The sequence below is a fragment of the Haplochromis burtoni genome, unplaced genomic scaffold (assembly GCF_018398535.1).
Source record: "Haplochromis burtoni strain Fernald_Lab_line unplaced genomic scaffold, NCSU_Asbu1 Contig_45, whole genome shotgun sequence".
NCBI lineage: Eukaryota > Metazoa > Chordata > Actinopteri > Cichliformes > Cichlidae > Haplochromis > Haplochromis burtoni.
In genome coordinates, this window is record NW_024582406.1 from 1,464,338 (window position 1) to 1,489,722 (window position 25,385).

General features: G+C 40.9%; 1 protein-coding gene across 4 annotated transcripts in view; it reads right to left on the reverse strand.

Moving 5' to 3' along the window:
- Positions 1–981: 981 nt before the first annotated feature.
- LOC102289600 (microtubule-associated serine/threonine-protein kinase 1) overlaps positions 982–25,385 on the reverse strand; it is a 50,333-nt gene continuing 25,929 nt past the window's right edge. For all 4 annotated transcript variants that reach the window (XM_005926696.3, XM_042220259.1, XM_005926695.3 and 1 more), the window contains 23 exons: positions 25,009–25,081; positions 21,964–22,124; positions 20,815–20,890; positions 19,911–20,120; positions 17,386–17,487; positions 15,408–15,540; positions 14,874–14,941; positions 14,408–14,484; positions 14,080–14,288; positions 11,647–11,785; positions 11,396–11,528; positions 10,430–10,595; positions 10,197–10,298; positions 7,932–8,054; positions 7,634–7,743; positions 7,367–7,527; positions 6,975–7,234; positions 6,661–6,882; positions 6,346–6,575; positions 6,029–6,151; positions 5,795–5,928; positions 5,518–5,705; positions 982–4,625 (listed from right to left, as the gene is read on the reverse strand). In XM_005926696.3, the coding sequence (XP_005926758.1) occupies positions 3,025–4,625; positions 5,518–5,705; positions 5,795–5,928; positions 6,029–6,151; positions 6,346–6,575; positions 6,661–6,882; positions 6,975–7,234; positions 7,367–7,527; positions 7,634–7,743; positions 7,932–8,054; positions 10,197–10,298; positions 10,430–10,595; positions 11,396–11,528; positions 11,647–11,785; positions 14,080–14,288; positions 14,408–14,484; positions 14,874–14,941; positions 15,408–15,540; positions 17,386–17,487; positions 19,911–20,120; positions 20,815–20,890; positions 21,964–22,124; positions 25,009–25,081 (4,801 nt within the window). In that variant the 3' untranslated portion in view covers positions 982–3,024. The remainder of the gene's footprint in view (positions 4,626–5,517; positions 5,706–5,794; positions 5,929–6,028; positions 6,152–6,345; positions 6,576–6,660; positions 6,883–6,974; positions 7,235–7,366; positions 7,528–7,633; positions 7,744–7,931; positions 8,055–10,196; positions 10,299–10,429; positions 10,596–11,395; positions 11,529–11,646; positions 11,786–14,079; positions 14,289–14,407; positions 14,485–14,873; positions 14,942–15,407; positions 15,541–17,385; positions 17,488–19,910; positions 20,121–20,814; positions 20,891–21,963; positions 22,125–25,008; positions 25,082–25,385) is intronic.

Genomic DNA, 25,385 nt, shown 5'->3' on the forward strand with positions numbered 1-25,385 from the left:
AGTGAGACCCGACTCTCAGGGCGGACGTTCATGTTAGACTCAAAAAGTGAGACAAAGGAAGTATTTTTTGCATTTTATTCTGCACTATAGGCTTTTTTATTTTATTTTTTTTATTTTATTTTGTTTGTTTTTGCATTGTTTTTTTACGACAGTGGCTATTAGGTATGTAACAATGTAATGGACAACAATAGTCTGAGAAAGCAAAGTTCTCGTAAACACGCCTAACACTTGGACAAAAATAGATGTGACAGCAACATCACAGCTTCCGACTTAATAGAAAGACTAGTCAAAACTGCACAGGATGGGCTAGCCACATAGATTTGGTAAATTTCTCATTCTAAACGTAATCAGCGTCAGAACATGAACTAATATTAGTAGTAAATCAGAATTTGAAATAAATACAAAGTTACTAACTACAACAAATAGAAAAAAATATAAGAAAAAATAAAAAGTTTGACACAACATAAAGTGCATTTTTTTCCTCACATCACACATAAACCACCACTGTTTAATGTCTAAACATCTAAACGTCATATAAATCTGATTCAAAGATGTTCATCATTAATCAATCAGAACTATAATGTGTGGGTTAGAAAGATCCACAGGCAGAAGATAGACTGCTCATTAAATGTTCACTAGTTTTTTTTGTGTACCTCAGGTCCTCTGGTGTCAAGTTAGTTCATCCACAAGGTGGCAGTCTAAACCAGGTCTTGGACCTGGAGTCCAAAATCTATCAAGATCACTTGAACACACAACAATAAACATCACCTTAACACTAAAATCCTCTTGACAGATCTACTCCTGTGTACAACCTACTACGGTTTCACTGACGAGGATGCTCAGTTTTATGGAACTGGGCACTTTTGGATTGCATATTGTTACACATTTAAGTACAAAAACCCAACAAAAACATCACATTATCCCTAAATGAAAACACTGGCACTTTCCTTCACACCTATTACACTATAAACTGTACTTCTGCATAAATAACAAAGAGCGAGTGAAACCACAAAATCTCCTCTAAGTTGTACTTTCATTACGCTTCTGTCTCCACTTTGTCTCCATACCACACTCTGAGCACACTTATATATTCACTTAATAGGTTAAAATATGTAATTGCACATTTCACTATGACCAGCAGAGACAGCTATTTAAACCAAATGCTTGACTTATTGCAACCCTTTCCCCTTATTTTTTCTCATCTAGAGCACAATGTAAATGTAATATTGAGGACACACACAGAGAAAAACTCACATCATTAACACATTGCATAGCGTCCCAGTGCAAGATCACCTCACCAGTGTCTCAAAATCCAGCCCTTAAACACATCTGGAACAAACAAGCTGATCCCCATTCCAGTATCTTGGTCCAGAGTTCAGGATTGTTTGACCCCCTCCCCAGTGCACGACATATGAAAAACCTTTCTGTGTCTGATCCCTTTTAGTAACTAAAGACTAAAGAAAATACAGTTCGTGTCATACTGAACTAAATGATAGAGCCGATGTAATGTAATGCCCATTTAAATGAGGCATGTGTGCCAAAATTATGTTCACATGCTCACTGCTTATGTCTGCTTAACATGTCAAGTTATGTTTGAAACAGTCCAGGGCAGAAATACAAAACGTAGAAACCAGCATACAGTTAGCTCCATAAGCTTTTGTGACATTTTCAAACACAAATGAAGTGAATGATTGCAGATTTCTTTTCTAGGAACCCTTTTGTGAAGGTTGTCAAAGCCTACAAATATGAAATACAGAAGGATCAGAATAATCAATAAAGAAAAATAAGGAGAAAAAGAGAAACAGCTTCTGATCTGAAGCACACCACATCATCCGTCAAACATGGTGGAGGCAGTGTTATGGCATGGACATGTTTAGCTGTCAGTGGAACTGAGGCACTAGTGTTTATTGATGATGTGACCGTTGAAAGAAGCAGCAGGATGCATTTAGTGAAGTGTACAGGAACATGCTTTCTGCTCGGTTTCAGACAAACACTGCAAAACTGATCAGACAGCTCTTCACGGTGCAGCTGGATAATGACCTAAAGCAAACTGCAAAATAAACCCAAGAGTTTCTAAAAGCAAAGAAATAGGAGATGTTTAAAAACTGTTTAAATATTAAAAGAAAAGCATAAATGAAAGGCAAAATTAATTTAAAATAAATAAATAAATAACATGAAATGTAAACCCAAGTGTAAAAAATAAATTGATCAAAATTCACAAATAGAAACAAACAGCAACCGAGTAAACAAGCAGTAAGAAATTTTTCACAGGAGACTTGACAAAAACTATGTAACGCCTCAAATTTGACTAAAAGCAAACACAATTTGTTGGGTCTCCAAAAGTTATTTAAAATTATCAGCTGTTTGGAAGGACCTTACACAGATTGTTCCAGAGCCTGAGATCCATAACAGAAAGTAATCTTCAACATATTGTGAAGCTGACTCACAATAAAAATGCTATTACATAAGAGCATTTAAAAAATCAATTCTGTCTTTCACAGTTTTTTCTTCCTGCTACGAGTTAAGTCTTTGAAATGACATAAAAAATATTTAGTCACATGTGAAATCGACACACACGGCAAACACATGAACATAATTTTGGCACTACTGGACCCCCATACAAGGATAACAGACTCGACCTGTCTGCACATGTGGCTGTGTTCAGTTGAAAAGTTGTTCACAGTGTTCTCTACCTTAAGGTCTGCTGTATAATTAAATTTTTTTAAATATTCTTTCATTTCCCATGTACAGTGTTAGACATGCATTCAGACATATGCATTTGTTTGTACTATATACAACATAATGTGATGAACATACAGTACATACACAGGTCTACATTAGGACACCATGTGCACATGTTTTCCAGCAGGAGTCAGCTGATGCAACTTTGTTCTGTCATCTTTTTTGGTCTTTTTTTCAGCATGTCTCTCCATTTACATTTCGTGTAAATTCATGATATGTTAGCTTGATGCTACAGTTAAAAAGGCATTGCATGGGACAATCGCACTCCCTCTGAAGCTCTTATCACGAGTGATGCTTAGAGCTGCGAATGTTTCCTTTATCAGATTGGATAGTGCTGGCTGCTGTCTGAGCCCCCCGGCGGAGACTGACAGACGAAGCTTCTCCTTTTCCTGCAGTGCTTCCCCGCTTCTCCTCGCCAGACTTGGATATGTCTTTTACCTTGCCTCCCTCTTGTGATCCCCCCTTCATAGGCCCGAGGACTGTTTTGGCCACGCTTGTGAGCTGGGTAACGAAGCTGGCTTTATCCCCTGGAGACATGGGCCGTGACTTGCTCGAGGCGGGTGAGGCTGCATTCGAGGAAGGCGACATGGGGTTCTCCTCCAGGACCTCCAGGTGTTGCCTCTCCTCCTTGACTCCTCTGTTTGTTGGCTTCTCCTCTTTGCATCTGGCTGCAGCGTGGGCTTGACCCTGGTTTGGAATTACAGGTGTAGGTCCTTTGAGCTTGGTGGTATCACTAGCTTTATAGCTTGCTCCTTTCTCTATCGTGTCTGTACCTTTACGCTGCTTGAGCTGCTCTGTAGGTGCTTTCTGAAAGGTCCCTTTGTGTGCAGCTAAAGGGCCTTTTGCCTTCTCCTCAGTCTTCTCCTGAGCTTTTGTTGCAGGTCCACTATCTGTTTGTGCACTTTGCTGCTTGGAGTCTTGCTTTAGCAGGCCCTTTGATGTGCCTGAAGGAGACATTTTTTCGCTGGGTTTACTCTTAAAAGTTGCTGCCTCAGAACCGGAAAGGCTTGAACTTGGAGCTTTGATCCCAGAACCAGGCTTAACCTCTGAAGATGAAGCACTGGACTTGATTTCAACTGCAGCTCCACATCCATGACTCTTTGCAACCTCAGCAGGAAGTAACGTTTTACATGTGTCAACGACGCTCATCTTAGACTCTGCTTTAGAAGCTGCACTCTCAGTTTGTGACCCAGCAAGCTCAGACTCTGTGGTTTGGACTTCTTTCTCTCTTGCTGTTAAGAGTGTGTCACGGCTGAGTGGCGATTCCTGCCTTCCCAGACGTCTCACAGGCTTTAGGCCTCCAACCTCCCCTCCCATAGGAGGAGAGGGGGAGGATGATGATGAAGGAGATGGGGGAGCGGGTCCGTTCTCTCCTTCCATCTCTAGCAGACTTTGTAGACTGTGCTCACAGTGGAAGGACTCTCTCCTGTAGTCCCCGTGTGTCACCTCCAGGCTATGCTTGCGTAATGACACCCCCCCTGTCAGAGGAGAGGGCGATGATGATGATGAAGAAGGCAAAATCTGTGCTCCTAGCTTCTCTGCAGACTGCACCCGCTGCAGCAAAGGGGACCTGGGTGGCTCCGCACTCTTGGGACGTGGGCGGGCAACAGGAGGTGAGGAGTGCAGCTTGGCAGGAAACATCTGCGTGGTATTAGAGCTCCCTACCGTGTGCCCAGTGAGAGGTGGAGGAGAGGAGGTGGTCGGGGACGGGGTGTGAGCCAGGGGAGACAATGGGATGTTGCCAGCAGATTTGCAGCGAGCCGAGCGGTACTGCCGGTGAAGTTTGGGAGACAGCCCATGTAGGGAGCTGGGTCTCATGTGGTGAGTGGTTGCAGGTGAGTTAGGGGTGCTGGAGGCCGGGGAGCTGCTCTGGGATGATGTACCTGAGGAAAAAGAAGAATATTTGAATATTTTTTTCCCAACACAATAAAATGAATATGTGTGTGTTTCTACTCATGTGTCTTGAGTTGTAGGCTAAATTATATAAAGTATAAGTGTGATGAAACACATGAAACATACTTGCAATGTTAAACGCAGCTCTTTCACCTTATTTTTTTCTCAAAACAAAGTTTCTTTTGAACATTATATATGCTTCTCTTAGGCAATATTACTAGAAAACACTCCATACATTTTAATTTCTATACCCAGTTTTATCTATTCATTAAGCCAGATGATATAAATCGTTTAGTTAAAGTACAGGCATGTCTTAAAGACCTGCACAACCTCTAATTTCCTGCTTCTAAATTCAAATAAAATGACATTATTGTACTCAGCCCTAATCTTAGAAACATTATGTCTTACCAGATGCTTTTATGGCATTACCCTGCCCTCCAGTAACACTGTGATTATATATCACAGTGAATATTGGAGTCATTTTTGACCAGATATGTCCTTCAGTGCGTATTTTAAGCCTTTAGTCATTTGTGCGGTATTTCTAAAATTAGAAACATCCTGTTTCAGAATGATGCTTAAAAGCTAGTTAATGAATTCATTACTTCTAACTTGACTACTGTAATTCATTATTATTAGGAAACTGTTTTAGTGAACTAGCACAAAAAAATTTATTATACTAAATATAGTGTTAGTAACAAAAAACACTCAAAGTATTTCCTTCCCCAATAACTAATAGAGAAATGATTAATGTTTAGTCTTCCCCACTGGACTGCACAGGCAAGACATTACACGCATCTTCCTCCATCGCATTACCCCCCAATTGTTTTTTGCTTTTAAACGAGATTATAACAGGCACACGTGCTGGTCGCCTTAAATACTAACCCAGGTGCGGGGATTCAAGAGCGCCACGATAACTCTGAGTGGGCGAGCGGGCAGAGAGGCTGTGGGTGGGGGAGCCCGGGAGACTGTCTCCAGACGACAGGGAGCGATTTAAAGACGAGAGGCTCCGGCTGGTGTGGAGCAGGTTGGACTGCTTGGTGATTTTCCTGAACAGGGAGCTGCGCTTCTTACTGAAAGATGAACAGAAAGCCGAATGACTAGAGTGAAATCATCTAAATGACAGAGGGATACGTTTTCTTGGAATGCTGCAGTGACGCACTCTTGTCCGTCCTTGGCTCCGGTCCTCTTGATGCGTCGTGCCATCTTGCATTTATAGCTGGACTTGCGGGCAGGACCCACTTTGATGGAGGTGTTTTCAAAAGGAGTTGTTGTAATAGTCACCTTGTTCCCACTCTGCAGTTGATGCACAATTATATGATTTATATTAGTACATAAATATATAGATAGATGTTTTTTAAATTGTTTTTATTTTAGATGGATAGATCTCTCCTACCTTCAGGATCAGCTCCACCACCTCTGTATGGACCAAACCGTGGACTGACTCTCCATTTACATGAGTGATGAGGTCACCAGCACTAAGTCCAGCCTCCTGAGCCGGACCTCCATCTTCCACATGCTGTGATTGGAACAAATAAACATCAGTATATTAGCCCAGTTCCCTTCAGATACTGTATGGTACTCTGCATGGGCTGTTCTGCAGAATCACATTAAAGGCGCTATGCGAATAAATAGTAATAATCACATTTGTTTCTGCATTGCTTTAAAGGGAGAAATCAAGATTTCTGCATCCTGTTTGCTTTGCTCTCTCACCCAGACCATGTGATGCACGCTGTAAACATCGCTGTCTCCCATGTAGACTCTGATAGCTCGGAGGGTGAAGCCGTACTTCTTCCCAGAGCGGTGGATGGTGATGGGAGAATGCAGGATGTTGACCATCGGGGAGTAGTCTCGGCTGGGGGATGAGTCACGAGAGGAAGGGTTGGACGAGAGGGAGCGGGGCGACATGGGGCTCGCCAGAGGGGATGCACCGTGTTGTTCCACTGAGGAGAGAAAGCACAAAAGATTCATTTCTAAACACTATTTTTTAAAATGTCTTTGTTAATGCAGTAAAAGAAATGCCTTTACCTGCTGGAATGATGACAGACAGAGCAGTGGCAGAGGCAGATTTGATAACTTTAGTTCCTGGTCTTGAGCTGCGTTTTTCTCCTTCCGAGAGCTGCTGGTGGCGAACTCTTCGCAGCACCAGGTCTGTGGTGGCCCCACGAGTCCCCGGTGGGTCTGGGAGCCCCAGAATGGTAGCACTGCTTGGCAGGGGCAGTGATGCATCAGCAGGTCTCAACAGTTTGTCTGTAATAAGGCAGAGACATGAAAGGTGATAGGAAATATATGTTTTCAAATGAAATTGTTCAAGTCATGAGATGCTCCCTCATTCGTCTTACCGGCAGCTGCAAAGCCATTACTTTCTTTAAGGAATGCCCTCAGGTCGCCTTGAGAAGAGATGGTACCCATGGCTCCTTCCAGAGACGTTCCCCTGGCCTTCACTGGAGGTTGTCTGCCCGGGACAGGCAGCTCAGAGTCCAACTCCAGAGGGGAGGCCAATCGGTAAGAATCCATAAGAGCAGAGAAGCGCCTCCGTGCCCCAGACGGAGGGCTGGAATCACTCTCAGTGAAGGAGGACTCTGAGCAGGATAAACGCTTCCTGAAAACCAAAGACAATTATATTCTGAAATAAACTTTCAATGCCAATGAACTCAGGTAGAAGATCAAAAACAAACGGAAATTGTCTAGCAAACACAGATAGCACTTTTTTATTAACTGTGCTTTTACTCACATCTCCGGTGAGCCAGTCCTCCAGCTCTTATCTCGGAGGGTGACACTTCCCAGGCTTTCTCTCTTGGCTAAGCGATCCTCCCTGGGGACCTTGTGCTCCCGTAGAGTCACGCCATGGGGTTTATGCTCCAGCTGAGACAGATGCTCCATACTGCTGTATACCTTCACATCGGTGCAGCATAACAGTAAATATTTGGGTTCTTTTGATTGATTTGAATGTAGACTGATGAATAAATGCTGACAGAAAAATAAAAGTTTAGGTCCTGACCTTACTGAAGCGAGGGGAACACGACGAGAAGCGATGAATCTCCACAGGCTCGTCGTCATTGGTATCGTCTTCATCGTATGAATGCACGTGGTGATAGCGCTCTGAACGAGCTGGGGGTGAGAAGTAATATACATTCAGTCAGCCACTGCTGACTGAATGTGCTTTATGCTAACATTTACATGGGAGAGTTAAAGACCTTGACCTGTTTCCAAGAATAAGAAATTCCTAAGGTTTAAAGGATCTGTGCTGGAATTCATTCTCTTCAATACCATTCCTTCATTCCCAAAGGGGAACTTACTGTCAAAATAACTGGTGTCTTCCTCTGACTCTAGATGAGGGATGAACTCTGCCTTCTGTCTCAGCAGGCTGTTCCAGTCCACCTCAGTGAAGAATGAGTGCTGCTTCACTTCAAAAGCACCACCTTCGGGGCAGAGCAAAGGAAAGGAGGTGGATGTAAAAAGAGAGAATGAGGGAGCGCGATGACAGACAGGTAGTAATAGCAGCCCTCAAGCATGTGGAGGCATTTCTACCCTGAATGAAGCTGACTTATTTGGGTAAACTGAACCCGTAAGCCAGCGCGCACGATGACAGTTATTGTTCTAGGTCAGCGAGCTCCAGTCAGGGTTAGGTGTACCCAAGAGGGATGTGCAGTGGTGGAAGAAGTATTCATATGCATTTCTTAGATGAAAGTACTAATACAGCACAGTAAAAACCCCCACAAAAAAACAACTGAACTACAAATAAAAGTCCTGGATAGAGACAAAAGCATATACAGTGTCTTGTTTCACTGCTGAGAAAACAGACCAGTACAGTAAGGTTTATCAGATGGTATAAAGGAAAGCTGTTAACAGGAAGTCAGCCTGAACAATGAAATCATCAGGAAACCACAATGAGACTGTGAAAACACAAAGAAGAAAACACAAAAAATCTCAGTTTGGTGGGCCAACTGGAACTGTGACTAAAAGTTTGAGTGGACCACAGAAGACTGCAAGATTTCACATCAGGCTGCGGCATTTCTATTTTAGGATTCAAACACATCAGGAATCATTCAAATTTTTTGCATTTTCTCAGAAAAGTTCATCTTAATCTTTGCAGAATAATGTTGCAGCTAAAAATCAAAGGAGAACGAGATGTAAAACAAAAGTAGCTCAGAAAGTGTGCAGTGGGATAGAAGCAAACTATTCAAGCACACTGCTACAGAATTGTTCAGGGAAGGTTCCCAAGTGTATCTTCAAATGTAAATAAATATACATGCCACTTTATTAGCAAGACCTTGCCAGTACTGAATTGGACTCCTTTGGCCTTCTGAACCGCCTTAATTTATTGTGGCATAGATTCAACAAGGTGGTGGAAACATCCCTTGGAGATTTTTCTCCATGTTCACATGACAGCATAACACAGTTGCTGCAGATTTTTCAACTTTCTGTTCCACCACATCCAAAAAGGGCTCTGTTGGATTAAGACCTGGTGACTGAGGAAGCCATGTGGTTACAGTGAACTCATTGTCAACTTCAAGAAACTAATTTGAGATGATTTGAAGTTTGTGACATGGTCTGTTATCCTGCTCGAAGCAGCCATCAGAAGATGACTGGTGAAGGGTAGACTGTGGTTATAAAGGGATGGACATGGTCAGCAGCAATAGGTAGGCTGAGGATTTTAAACAATTCTCAATTAGCACTGTTTTAAAATAGTGTCTCTAGTGGGCCAAGAAACACCATAACCAGCCTGAATTGTTGGTAAAAGGCAGGATGGGTACATGCTTTCATGCTGTTTATGCCAAATTCTGATCCCATGCAGTAGAAATCGAGACTCATTACATCAGACAACGTTTTTTCAAATCTTCTATTGTCCGGTTTCCTGTTCCAGTCATCAGTTTCCTGTTATTAAGCTGACATGAGTGACACCAGGTGTGGTCTTGGCTGCTGGTGGTTCGACATGTTGTCCATTCAGATATGCTTTTCTGTATATCTTGATTGTAACAATCTGAGTTACCCTTTCCTTCCTATCAGCTCAAAACAGTCTGGCCATTCTCCTCTGACATCAGCAAGACATTTTCACCCAGAGAACTGCTGCTCATTGGATATTTTCTCTTTTTAGACCATTTGCTGTAAACCATAGAGATGTTCAGTTTGCTCAGTTTGAACTTAAGCAGGTTACCTTAACCATGTCTATATGCCTAAATGCACTGAGTTGCTGCCATGTGATTGGCTGATTAGATGTTTTAAGTGGGAGTTGAACAGGCGTACCAAATGAAGTGGCTGGTGAGCCTACATCATTTCCACATGTAAGCATTACACCATACACTGGACTAAAGAGTGAATGAAAACTAGCAGAGAGGTCTGAGCGGAAAAATCAATTATTACCACAGCTGAGAGTAAACAAATATGGTTAGAATAGTGCAAAAATATTGGAACCATAAAATATCTGTGATGCATAAATCTGCGTCAAGTCTGATTCAAATTTAAATGAATGCACATAGAAAATAACTTCAGGTGGTGAGGAATCACTACACGATTTCATCTGAATCCTGGAGAAGCCAGAAGCTCTGCTGTAGGAGACTGACCTGTGCCCAATCGAACCAGCGGATTTGTCTGCAGAAGAGAGGAGATCAGGTGCTGGGCATCAACAGGAAGAGCCTCATCTCCTTCTGGCCACACTATGTCATCTACCAGAAACAAGCCGACAGAGAGAGAGAGAGATTATGGTGGATGGTACATGACTAACAGTTTGTTTTACTTATCAGCTGTGCTCGGTGTCCAATGATGCTATTTCTACTGAGATACTTTGATCTCTCACCTGTAATGACCTGTCCAAACAGCTCCTCTGGAGTGTCTCCAAAAAAAGGCACGCAGCCCACCAGGAACTCATACAGGATGATGCCCATCGCCCACCAGTCCACTGGCTTTCCATAACCCTGACGAAGAATAACCTCTGGGGCGATATACTCTGGAGTTCCGCACACCTTAAAGTAAAGCAGCAATCGGTCGTTTCTTAAATTTTATGACCTCCGATTTTTGTGAATTACTTGGGACCCACTCATCCTTACAGGCATGTGCATTTTTGCTGCTAATAACATTTCTTTCACATCTAACTGAATCGTGTATTCATCATTTACAACCGTACAGTCGCTCCTACAGTCGTCACAGAGCGGGAAACACACAGCATGTGGGGAGCATGCATATTTATGCTTAGCCAAGCCATCACCTCAAAGATGCCAAGACAAGATGAAAGCCCCGGTGGGTGTTTTTTCATGTGCAGATGGGCATGCACTGAATCCTAACACATATGTGGTCGACGTGATGAATGCACGTGAAATAATGAGGCTTAAATTCAAAGCGAGTGCTGAATAAAAGCCCTGGAAATATAAGCCTTTCCTGAAAGAGAAATTATTATAACCAAGGAAAGGCTGGTCTACTGTTGTGCCAACTGTGCCATATTTGTCAGATACACCTGCCACACAATGGCAGGGAATATCTTTACATGGAAATGCAGCATTCAAAGGAAATTTTATAGTGAAACTTGCTTGGATCATACTGTAGTCTACACTTTAATGCTGATAAAATAAAACACACACACACACACACAGTTGTCCTGATGTGTACAGTACAATTAATTTAAATTGACTCACATTCGCTCGATACTTAGTTTTAATATAGCAGAGAGTTTTATTCATTTGTAAAATTCAGATGTTTTGTCAGACTTTATTTAAACAAATTAAGATCTGAGTAAATGGCTGTGTATCTGACTTCGCTTTGGTCATACCTGTTTATCCAAAAATTCTCGAGTATCCTTCTCTATGTGTCCTTCATACAAGTTGGTGGTCAGGCTCATCAGACCCATCTTCGACAGGCCAAAGTCAGTCAGTTTGATGTGGCCCATTGAGGTAATTAGGAGGCTGAGAACAGAAAGACAAAAGTTACATTTGAGCAGTCTAAACCTTATTTATACATCTTAGCAAATAATTGGCGCTTGCTCTCTTTGCCCCTGTGTGACAGAAACTAGCTCCATCTTACTTGTCAGGTTTGAGGTCACGGTGCACAATGCCATAGTTGTGTAAGTACTCCAGCGCTAGGACTGTCTCTGCAAAGTACATGCGTGCCATTTCCACGGGCAGAGCCCCGATGTTCTTTAGCAGGGTGGCACAGTCCCCACCTGCCAACACAATTCAATATTTGATTAGTGTCCCGGGTACTCAAAAGTTACAATGATTGGCTCCTGGTGGCTTTTGTGCTAGACTCCTATTTAGGCTGACAAGCACACATAGTAATGCTATATAGTTATTTAAAACTATGCTTCTTATTGTGATTGTTTGTATTGACAACATACAGGCACACAGGGAACCTACACTGGACCTCTGACCAAATAAGGTCAAATAAGGTCAAACTTTCATAAGTTTGCTGCTGCCTTTGTATTGTATTGGGAACATTTAGGAAATGTTACAAAATATCATGTCACCTTTGACCTCTGACCTCACCGACCTACATTTCACATCTTCCTTTCTTTCAAGTTGACCCCAAAATGTGCTACATCTTTCTAAGAGCGTCTTGTTAAAGCCTTTTATCACTTATATTTAGTAGTAATAATGACATTAGTTAAACAGAAGCATCAAACGAGTCTCCAATAGAGGATTATAAATAAATGAAATCCTTACTTCTTCAAAAAGCTCTCAGTGTCTATAACCCAATGAGACCTCTCAGGTCAGCAGGTGCTGATCCTTCACTTGTTCCCAGAATCAGATCTAAATCTGCTGAGAGCGCTTCAGTTACTCTGGTCCTATTATTTGGAACAAGCTGCCTGCTGACCTCAGATCAATTACTACTGTGTCTCAAAAACAGACTCAAAACCATTTCCACAGGCCTGCACATGATAACTGTGCCACTTTGGGAAGCACACTGAGTTTACATTTAAGGAAATGTGTCATGATATTCAGTTCAGTCAATATACGGTGGGATTTAGGTTATGGTGTATACAAACAGGAACATTTAGCTCACTAACCAGTTAACAGCTTAGAACAGCGGTCCCCAACCCCCGGGCCTCGGACCGGTACCGGTCCGTGAGTCGTTTGGTACCGGGCCGCGGGAGTTGAGGCTCAGGTGTGAAATGTATGGTTTTTATCGGTTTTCAGCGTTATTTTGTTATCGTTTACTCGGTTTTCCTGGGTCTTTTCACGTGTGTTATGAATAAACTTTCTTTTTTTCGGTACCGGTACTAGTTTTATTTTGTTGTATTTATCCGCGACACCTTAAAAGCCGGTCCGTGAAAATATTGTCGGGCATAAACCGGTCCGTGGCGCAAAAAAGGTTGGAGACCGCTGGCTTAGAAAACATATGTGCTCCATAGCCTCAATCATTAGTGTGGATGCTGATTAAGCATCCACAGTATTGTTCTTCTACTTTTCATCTTCCGTACGTTTTTTGTACGCTATTGTTTGGTCTACAGCCATCGTTTTACCCTGAAAACGTAGCCATTGTTGCCCTCTTTCATTCAATGTTATTATTATTGTAATAGATGGTATGGTTCTTTCATAAATGTCACCAATGCACAGCCTCCTACATCCAACTCTTCCATAGAAGAGTAGAGTCGGCTCCCAAAATTTGTCTAAAAGTCAGAAGTACAGGCTGTCTTTACACTGTCACCACGTCCATATAATAAACTCCACAGGCATGAAAACTGAGAATTGTGTAGACTCGACATTGCTGCCGCTCACGGTGAAGGAATTCTGTCAATACAACTTGTAGTTTTGTCTTTGGAAGCATTTGTTTGAGAGTCACTTTTCTGTTCTGGTGCCACTGGCTGGAGTCACTATAGCAGCCAGGCTCACACCTGCATCCTTAAATGAGCTCTGTCTGTCCCTCTGCCAAGATTAATCTTAAAAACTTCTGTTTTAACTGCTGCTGTGTCAACAGCGTTTGCTCTACAGCCATCATTTTACCCTCAAAATGTAGCCATTGTTGTTCTCTTTCCAAAGCTCAGAGATTTAAACTTTTTAAACTGTGTGGATCCAAATAGAGGGATCGCATTTCAGTCATTCAGTGATTAAAAGAATATGAACTTTTAATATTAATTCAGATGCTTTCTGACTCTAAATTTTCTTTTGTAATTACTTAGCTTTTTCTAATTTATATTTTAAACATGTTCAGCTACTTTTCAACTTCTTCTTCTGTGTGAACGTCAGTTTTCAACCGTTCTGCACTTTCAGGTGACAAATTCTGCATTTTTCATCTCATTCAACATTTTTAACTTAACATTCAGCAATTATTTCATTTCAGCTCAAAACATTCAGCTAGCAGCATTCACACAGCAGTTTCTTCAGAAAATGCATTTTCCAGTTTTAAATACTATAATGTAAAATGTTGCTAAAATATTAGCTAGACAGACTGTAAACTGTAAAACGACTGTCACTGATTGGGTTACTTTTTGTTTTGCACATGTAGACCTGTCCTCACCTTCTACGTACTCCATGACCATGCAGAGGTGCCGACGTGTTTCAAAGGAGCAGAACATGGAGACGACAAAGGGATTCTCTGCAAAGGTGAGAATGTCTCTTTCTACGAAGGCCTGCTGGATTTGGTTCCTCAGTATCAGGTTCTGCTTGTTAATCTTCTTCATGGCAAATCGCTGCCGTGTCTCCAGATGCCGCACCAGGTAAACAGCGCTGGTTCACATGCAGACACAGCCAGAGAGGCATGCAGTTTGACCATTTTATTTTCACTGGCTCTGTGTGCTTGTAAAGGAAAAAAAAGCACATATGTGAGGGAGAAAAGCTCTGCTCACCCATATGCTCCGTTACTTATCAGCTTGATGGTCTGGAAGTCTGCTTCTCCTGGTGGTTTCATTGCTCTCATCTTACCCTGTGGATCAAAGATCACAATGCAAAGATTAAATATGATCCAGTGGGAGGATAGAAAGCACGTTCTATATCATTTTTGTCACCTGTTAAATTAGTCTTTGCTGATGAACATTTATATTGTCTGCACAGATAAGCAGAACCTGCTCCAGGCATTTCCTATGTCCTCCTTCCTGTTTTTTATTATAGTTTTTTGTCTGCTTATCCTAATTTGGAGGCCATGTGATTCAAGGAAGGGGTGGATCCGGGTTCAACAGCCTCAGTGCAAATGAGCTAATTGAATGGACACCAGCCTGTTTGCCAAGTCATCAGCAGATGAAAACATTTTCAACAACCTTTCAGCCACGTTCAGCCAGCAGAAACGACCAGACTGGGGAACATTTTGGATCTCACCTCTGTGGAGTCATCTGTTTCAGGTGTCACTGGTCCCTCGCTGTCATAACTTTCCAAGTAAACCATATCTGATGACAAACACATGTTTGATCAAAAAAATCTGGTAGTCATTTTATTTTCTAATAAGGAGACTTGTTTTGCTTTCCTTTATTTATGTCATATAAAAGGGCTCTTATTGAGCTTATAATAAACATGCCAGTAGTTATGCAAGCTCAGATTACAGACTGGTATATGTGAGACTCCAGAAGTGCCACACATCTGTTATTTAAACCTTCTGTTTATGAGAAAGAGCCAATACCAAGAAAGCTGGCTTAATGCAGTGGTTCCCAAACTGTGGGACAGGCCTCACTGGAGACAAGCTAAAATGTCTTGTATCAGGCATCATATGATATGAGTGGCAACAGCAAGGCCCAGCATGATATAAATAAGAATAATTTGGAATTGTGATAAAACTAGGGATAAAACTATAAATTCATAAATGTCCATAATAGGCCCTGTTTAAACCTGTTAATTGTTTAAAGTTCCTCTACCCACCTTCAATCGGGTCTCGAGTAAGCCCCAGCTGGCCAATGATGTAACGAGGGATATCTGTTTTCATCAGATGACCCTCCTTGGCGTGGTCCTCAGCTGCCTCCAGCAGATGGTAAAACTCCTCGGGGTTAAACTCCTGCAGAGAACAACAATAAAACCTGAGTAGCTGATGTCATCAGGTATAAAGTTTTGGAGCTCATCCAATAATTATTCAATCAGCTACATTAAATTAGAGTGATTTGTGGTGATTTAATTTTCCTTTGAGTTATCCTGGCATTTGGTTGTGAATTTAATAAAATATCCAAGTCATTTCATGAATGACTGCCTCTGGATCAGCCCAGGATTTGTTTTTGTAGTCTGTGCTGCTACTGAGGAACTGATGGTGGTGGTCAGAACGGGGCAGGGAAAAGAAGCATCAGCTCGTCTTCCTTGCAAAAGTTAATACCACGTGTCACATTTGAGAATCTGCTGTGCATAAACAGAGAAGATCAATATGATGCCAATTCACAACAAACAGTAGTTTCAAAGTGCTTTAGGTTGTGTAGTGGCCATTAGGTGTGACTTGTAGGTGGTGGGGGTAGGGGAGGGGGTGTGAAGGTAAAGAAAAGCAGGGGCGCCTCCAGAATTTTTTATTATAGAGGGCGCCATATGGGGGCCAGTAAAAATATTTTTGTGGCACACTAAAAACAGAATTTCCACTTTTATTAAGCTGTTGTCAAATATAGGTTACTTGAAAAATCTGGCAAATAAGAGTGAAAGAAAAGAATTCGAAGCCTAGTTAATTTCATGGCATTGAAGCTGATGTCACTGAAAATAGGTTCATATGAAAACCAGATAAGATTTTGAAATTCACATTCATCTGTTTTAATTAATTCATTGACTGGAAGTTCTAATCATCGCTTTAATGATTCTCAGCTGAGAATCATTAAAGAAAAGACAAAAAAGAAGAGCTGACAAACAAGAAATGCGGCAAAACTATGGGAGAAAAAAGAGAAAGAAAAAGTTCATGACAAGCTGTAGTGGCATAGAAATGCATTGTGAGTAAAAAAGAGGGAGTTTAGTACTCTGTAGCATAAGCCTGTAGCAAAACCACTAATATCACCTAATCTTGCTTTAACTACAAGTCTTATCAAAAAGTTATGAGTCTTAAAAGCAGAGAGGATGTGTTTGTCTCCTGAACTTAAACTGGGAGCTGGTTCCTGAGGAGAGGTGCCTTACAGCGGAAGAATCTGCCTCCCATTCCACGAAGCACACACGCTCTAAAATATGACCACTCAGGACTTTGCATGTGAAGAGAAGGATTTTAAATTCGGCTTATTTTTACAGTTATGATTTCAGATAAACTAGTTTGACGTAAAGAATAATTTAATTTTCAATTAGGCGTGCTCGCCAGGAGAGACTGGAACAATGAATCAATTCTCCACGTCACCGTCTGAGCTGTCTCTCACAATCAAGAACCACGTCAGCTTGGCATGACTCATGCAGGGATGCACAACTGATATCCTCTTACGAAACACCAAGTCACAGCAGGCTCCATAGACAAAAACCATATCACACACACACACACACACAGACATCCTTCAACTTTAAACGACAACGTGGTCACGGTATGTTTGAGGCAGGCTGGAAGGCAGCCGAGCAGCAGGGGGCTACTGCCTGGTATTAGCCATACTCTGGGAAGGCAAATTTAATCTAAATGCAAATGTCTCCGCCATCCAGACAGACTGGACCAAGTCTTAGACTGGTTTGCTTGTTTTCATTTCACATTCCTGCTGTGTATAAAATCAGACTGTTAAAATGCTCATAAGGGGCTACAAATATGTTTTTGCGCTGATGATTGCTTTTTAAAAATAAAGCAATTTGCCTCGAGTCACAGGAGCTGTGAGAAGTTCTGTGATGAATCATGGGGCTGGAGGAGGATTGTGATCATCGCAGCAGTCGATGGGTGGGTAAATACTGATAAGTGTGAGTGTGATCCTACCAGACACTCCAAAAGCCTTGCAGGTCTGGCGATGATGATCAGAAGCTTTTTCACCAACTCCGTGACAAAGATTACCTCGGAGCTCTCCGAGCGCTCAAATGCCTGACGTACAGACACACAGAGAGGCAGAAAGACAGATATGCATCAGCATTTTTAACATTTGCAAAAAGTGACATCTGACAACAATAAAACATGCACACAAGACAGAGAAAATCTGTCAGTCAAAAGACAGACGGAGGCACGAAGGTACATAATCAAAAAGCTGATCCAATCAAACCTAATCCAGGCAACCCAGGGTAATCACAGCAATCTAATCAAGCTGTAAAGATGGGCTCTATGAAATTCGCAGATACCTGTTATCTTCTCTGGCAAATCACATGCACAATTAGCCTCCAATTTGGCTCTCGCCAAAGGCTTTGTGTGTTTGAATCTAATTAAAAAGACCTGAGGTGAATCACTTAATCACAAATCTTGCAAAGCTTCACATATCCCCATCACCTGTACCTGATCTGCTCATGATCTGTTTTATTGATGTTTACTCACAAAGCGTATCTACAAATTAATCTTTATGCAGTTCATCTGCTTCACCTTTCTCTCCTGCTCACTATTTGAATACTTTTGTTGAAAAAAAGGCATTCTATGGAAAAAGAAACTGTTTAATACAAATATAAATGAAAAAAGTCTAATTTTTATATTTTTATTTAATTTCATAGAAATGGCTGTTTTCAGGCTTGCATTCTTTCTAATGAACAGCAGGGGGCGACTAATCTGGCTGCAGAAAGGAAGTCCACTAGCATAGAAATATATGAGGAAAGGAACTTGCAGCTCATTTGATTTAATGACCTCAGTAAACATCATCCTGTAGAGTTCGTGGTTTTGGTCCCTAGTTTCGAGTCATATTAAGCACAGCATGTAGTTTCTTTTGTAAATTTGGGACCTCTTTAATGTCTAGAAGAACAATAAAGCAGGCTTTGCTTTAGTGCAGATGTACCTTATGTCTTATGTCCCATATCAGAGCGCACTCTCTTGATTTACAGTCATATATGACCTGCACACTTTCCATATGGCAACTGCGGTAATCATGATCACTGTCTAGCACAACACCTGGAGCTAAGGGGGCAAAACAATCGCATGAATCGCTGCTGTTTGACTGAGGAAGAATAAAGTAGTCGTGGTAAGCCAATCACATGACCACTTCAAGATGACAAAGCAACAAGGAGTGATACACCTGCTGCTGTCAGACCTGCAGGTATCAGGCTGTGATTTTCTCCTTTATAGTGGACAGAAATTATTGTTTTGGAGTGGCACAAATATGTGGCATATTATTGAATGCAGAAGAGCTGATTGTTCTGTAAATAGTTTGAAATGGTTATTTAAAAAATCAAGGTAAAAGGTAAATGGCTGCAAATAACTTTGTTGTTTGCAAAACTTGTGCATAGGATTTTAAAATTGACAATTTATATTTGCATTTAAAGTTATGAAATATGATTCATTAAACATGTTTGGTTGTTACAGTAAAAATATACTTTTTCTACTGATTTTATGTTTTTTGTCTGATTTTAGATCAGTTGTGTTAATACAGTATGTCAAAATGAAAACATAACTGTAAATTCAGACACGTGAGGTTGTGCTGAAAAGGATGATACCAAACAAGGCAAAGTAAATAGTTTTTAAAGGTGAAATGTGGAGGGGAAATCAGAAGTAGTTAAAAATGGCCAATTATACCCTGGACCCCAGAGGTTTTTTTTAAGTAATGCAATAGTTACTTTTCAAGTAATTAATTACTTTTAGAATATTGTAACTCAGTTACTAACTCAATTACTTTTTTTGATGAAGTAACTAGTAACTATAATTAATTACTTTTTCAAAGTAACTTGCCCAACACTGCGTATATGCAAGCATCATCTTCAGTTCTAAGCAGTCTTGATTCAGTTTACCATACAGTACATCTCTAAGTCTCTGTCCCCCCCTTGATTTCTCTATGATGTTCACCACTACTGACCACTCTCAGAGAACAGCACTGGTATTTTTTTCCTCTATAAGTCATTTTAAATGTACCGTCATCCACACGATCCCGAAAAAGCTACTGGCTGTCACCTTTGAATCTGTTCCTATTTATGACAAAGCCACTGTACTAAGAATACAACACATGCTTTATATAATAGATAAAAGATGCTAAAATTCAGTGGAGCTGGGGTAAACTGTGCCTTAAACCTTTTCCAGTGAAGAGGAGCAGTTAAGTTGTCTGGTTGCAAAAAGAAGTCCCATTGAGTAAAGAAAATGGGCCTTAGTAAATACTTTCTTGATGAATTTGTGGTCTTAATCTCCAACTTCAAGTCTTATTAAATCCAGCATGATGTTAATTTTGTAAATTATGGTCCTATTTAGTAGGAAATGATTTAGTGTGTGGCTACAATGTGACCAGCAAGTTGCTACTTATGAGTGCGCAGCGTTCCTCAGTTTCTCGGTCAAACCCAGGGACGTCCAGTTTCAAAAAAACAAGATGGCGATTGCCAAAAACTCACATCATGAAGCAGCTTTTCCAGATTCTCCTGTAGCTCGAAGAAGTACACAGAGGTGATGAGGCCTTCGCGAGCTTTGGCCAGGCAGTCTCTGGCCAGCTCTGCTATCTGATGGTGGATGAAGCTGAGGACTCCATCGGCCAGCGGAAGAACACTTTCAGGCAAGTAAGCCTGGATGAACTCAGCCAGCCTCCCCTCCATCTGAGCCGTGGCCTGGTGGGGGACAAGGTGGCGTAAGAAGACAGCAGAGGAGATTAGGTTTAGGAAAAGATTTATTTTCTTAGCTCGGCCGGATTTATGCGAGAGAAAGTTCAGGAAGCCGTTTCATTTGCGATTCAGACAGCGTGGCTCTGCTGATTTAGTCAGACTTCAGCACAATGTCTTTTTCTTTTTTTCATTTCACTTGTGTGAGAACAAGCCCAAAGAGCTTTTACCGCAGATGAACTCCAAACTATAATGCTCAATTTCCTATGGTTTGATTTTTATCACTGTCAAAGCTTTCAGCTTCTTTCCTTTTGATACCGACCTCACCGACCGGCTTTATTTCACTGTTCATAACTGGAGCGGTATTTTTACATGCACTGAATAAACGTAATATTCACACTGACGGGGTGAATGGAGCTTGGCACGTTCTCATAATCTTGTTTGCTATGGTTTAGCAGCCCACATGGTTACGGTTCTTTCCCAGTTTTTTGGATGCAGGATATAAAACATTTGCATACACAGATCTCTGATAATGTTCAATCACAAACTGCAGAGCTTTGACTGTTTTTAATTAGTAACTGAGCACCGAAAAGGCTCCAAAAGTTTACTATTGTGTGCATTTAAACAGAATATGATGTTATCGTGAAGGCTCTTTGCAAGTCTCTGTGTGTATGTTGTGTTAGTGTGTGTGTGTGTGTCCAACCTTTGGAAAACGCTCTTTGTACACGTGGTTCATCATGACTATCTCGTTATCGTAGCAGGAGGAGGAGCGTCCTGGGCTGCAGAGGGACACAGGGGAAAAAATTCAGCTTTTCCAAAGCAAGGGCTGAAAACTGTTATATAATGAGATCAATGCTATAATCGACATATCTGAAATACATTTAAAATAGGCTTCAAGACGCACTGTAAAATGAAAAAAAGTGGATAGTTTTCAATAAATGGGAGTGATTCGAACTAAAGTAATTATTCACACCAAAAGACAAAATTCAATCATAGTTTTCAAAATTATTTGTGTTGACTATACATGAAAAGTTAACTAAGACATTACTGACATTTTGTTTTTTATAGAGGTGTTTTGCCCATAAACTGTTGGCATTTCAATACTCTAATACCTAATCAATACTAAAAGACAGTATTGGTTTATATACGTATTAACTTCATGACTTTACTGAGGTTTAATGTACTCGTACTTCCGTGTCATGCTGCTTTCTTTTTATGTATTTTGGATGCAAGTATTGTACTCTGAACTCTGTACTATTTATCTTAAAGCTTTGGATTATCAGGATTATTGGATTATTATAAATCCATTTAAAAGTATTTAAATCCCCAGCTGCAACAATAATGAGATCTACATGTTAATAAATCATAATTATCATCCGTTACTGTCATGTATCAAATTCTGAAAAGTGTAATTTGACACAAAAGTACTTTTACTTACTTTATTTACTTTGAGTATATTGTGATTATATAACCTATGCATTATTAATCTACTCCAGTAGGATTATCATTTGTATACTTCATCCAAAAAGCTTAATTTTTTTAAACTATCCAACAAAAGATCACTTTTTACGTAAAAATTATAACAGGTCATGAGCCTAAAACTGATGTTTTCTGCATGGATTTTATGTCCAATTAAAAATATTCTGACTTGTGATCCTATATAAGCTAAAATATTTTTTTATTGGTTAAAGGCCTCTTTAACGATAAAAACAAAGATGTTACATAAAAGCAGTAAGATCAACCACTGGTGACCCGGCAAATCTGCTTTTAAGTAGTGCCTCTGAAAAGAGGACAGTGCGCTGGGCAGCAGACGCTGCTGTTTAATCTCATGAGCGCCGCTGCTGTGTCTAACCTGAGGCTGCGGGAGCGAGGGCGCATGTGGGGAGAGCAGCGGCCCCCATCGTCATCCATGATGCTCTCTGTGCTGCCAAAGTGCTTGGATAAGAAGTGGAGCTCATCCATGGTGGGCTGGAAGGGCAGCTGGTGCAGTCGCTCCTGAGAAGAGCTGGAGGACTGGAAGAGGGAGAAGAGGAAGGGAGCCAAGAGGGTGGAGGAGGAAGAGGAAGCAGACGGTGAAGGGGAGAAAATTAAGATGATGGAGGAGGGGGGTGGGATGGCAGATGAGAAAGGGAAGTAGGCGTTGGAAGGATCAAATAGAGAAAGTGCCAGAAAATTAACGACAAAACTCCACCAAATGACGTCCAGCAACTGCAGAAGATAACGATCTGAAAGCTAAATTATTAAAGTGTTTGACAGTCTACAGCTGTTATTCCTCATGGATCCAGACAGTGTGACGACAAACCAGGAACTGAAAGATAATGACGCCTCAGGGCCAGACCTTAAATCCATCTGTCAGTAAAACTTTGTCTCCTATTTCCTTTGCCTCAAACGGGGACAATGAGACCTCTTACATTTCTAAGTGAAAAGAGTGAAGTAAGGATGCAGATTCCTCCCTTTGTTTATTTTATGTGTGGATGTCAAGATTTTTTCCTCTATCTTGGTAGAGTTGCATATTATTTTCCCAGAGAGCATCTGCTGAACTGATCCAGCTGTTACTTATATTTCTGTTCAAGTGTGTGTCTTTTGGGCTACAGTCTCATGAGCACAGACTGGGTCTTCTTCTCTCCTTGTTCACTGGTTTTTCCAAGTATACGGGGAATTCTTGGAAAATTGTTAGGAATACACCTTTGGGACCCAAAATTTTAAATTCTTGCAAACAAGATGAAATAGAGCATCATGATCAGCGTGATCTTTCCACAAAGCTATAATCTGGTAACGCTGTCGGCAAGAAAATGACTCCATTCAGTATTTATGAATGTGTGGTATGATGTGAGAGAATTACTTTAAATAGAGCAGAGACTGAGGGGCCAGCTCAGTGTGATTCATAACATTCACAGCCTTTTGTTTAATGTACTATTGTTGTGTTTCTATTCATAGTATCTGGCTTATTTTGGTCTCTGATTAAATTAGCGTGGAACCGCATGTGCTCTATCTCGTGTAGACGTCTCTTCACTACACCACGTGTCTCATCGCTCTCGTCCCAACCGGCTTGGCGATCGTCACTTTCCCCTCTTGCTCTCTTCCCTTCATCCATCTAAGCCTCCATCCACAGCCAGATGGAGAGAACAACCAGGCCCCTGATATCACTGTTATGCAACACGTCATGCTGAAGGACAGGCAGGGGAAGAAGTAGAAGTGACGAGCTGGAGATGGATACATTTTAATTGTTATCTTAAAGTGAAAATGTATATTCAGCTAATACAAACTGGCTTTTATAGATATATCTAACATGCTAAATGGGGAAAGTTCTGGTATGCTGAAAGGGTCGATAATCATTATAATTATGGTTAATCATCATATAGCTGTGGGGACAGGTCTGATCAATAAGCCCACCCCTCAAGTAATTTAGAAGGAATACAAATTTTGCATTGCTATAATAAGGAACCATAAGGATCATTCCAAAATCAGTAAATGTCATCATAAAGAGTGCATCTAAAAGTATCCCCTATAATAACTAGTATTGGTTCTATAATTCCCTGCACTGCTGCTCTGCTAGCTGTCTGGCCAGATGGTGTTGCGCTATCCTAACAAGACTTATTACTTGATTTTTTTCAGACACGTGGCCACTAACTGTGTGACGATAACTTGTCTTTTTGACGTGTGACAATCACGGTGACAGTATAGTAGTAAATAGGCCTGGAGACCGGTCCATCTCATCTGGCAATCACCGGTCATGAGAGAGAAGCGCACGTTCCCTAGACTTGGCAAAGGTTGGCAAAACCGAATCCTTGTGATTGCTTTGGTGTTTGGCATATTTACATAGTTTAAATGGAAGTGACGCCGGCCAGCTACTTTCCATAAAAATTGCAACTCAAACCCTTCAAATTAAAAGCGCAACTTTTAAATTGAAGATAGGAAACACTTCCAACTAACTGAGAAGGACACATTTTTCACAAGCAATCGATTGCTGAATCACCTCCAGTACGGTGAACAACTCAATATGCACATGATGTGAGAAACCTCAGTAGACTAATTATATCAAAGACTGTATTGCTTTCTATTTGACTTGAATAAAATGTATCAAAATGTAAAACCCAAAGCAGGAACATATACCAATGTCTTGCTTTGCCTAAAATAAGGACCTGTCACAGTGCCCATAAGCTTTTCAAGGACAGGACAGCATTGTTGGTACTTGAATCTGAATTGCCAGAAAAAGACGTCCATGTATCATTTCACACCAGAACTAATTTCATAGAGGGAAAACAAACAGATTTGGTATAAACAGACTAATCAGTGCTAATCAACCCATTAATTATTAGCTACTTATAAGTTATATCAAAAGTTTATTAGCTACACAGTAACCCAGCAGCCAACAATTTACATTTAAGCTAATGCTTTTGGGGTTACAACCAAATTGTGATGTAAAAGGAGCCTTCAAAGATAATGTTGGTACTCTTCATGTTCCAAATACTTAGAAATAAGTTATCAAATGAATTTTATTTAACGCTATATAATGGGGCATATTTACAGAGTTTTTCATACAGTAGACTAGGAGTGCAAATTGCTTCAGCGATGTTTTACTTGGAGTTTCGTGACCTTAGTTTTATAGTGAAGCTATATGACTTCTTGTGGATATCCAATACTTTTGACTGTTTTACATTCTAAATTATCGTGACTCGTGCTGAGAGGCAACGTCCTGCAAATATTGCTCCTCGTCTACACTTTAACTTCGACTATGTTGGTTTTAACTAGTGTATTTTTTGACTGGCAACTGAAAGGATTGTTTAAATTGAGTTGTTCGCATACGCATAACTGCAAAAATACGCTCTAGCATAGCTGCTCCCCTACACACACGTTTATGATCAATACAGTGAAAAAGTGGTGATGTATATTTTACCGTGGAGCTGGGAGTGTTGGTACCATATCCAGAAGAGGGCAACGACGCTAAAGACCATCGTCGTCCATCGGCCCTGCAGAATGGCAAACACAAATTGCACTTCATTTAATACCCACTGCACTGTAGTGCTATAAAATCAATATCACATAAGCTTCTCTGTTGTTTATTATTGATTTGACAAAAATCAAGATAATGAACCTGAAGTTTTAATTCAGCTGAAGAAAATCATGTTCTAGTGAGTTGCATTGTGACTCTGTAACTCAGATTCACAGTGAGAGGCAGGCAGACAGATCTGATAAATAAGGACAGAGGCTTTATAGGAGCCTCGACTTCCAACATGAGAGAGAGACGGAAGTAAATAACAGCCTAATTGGCCG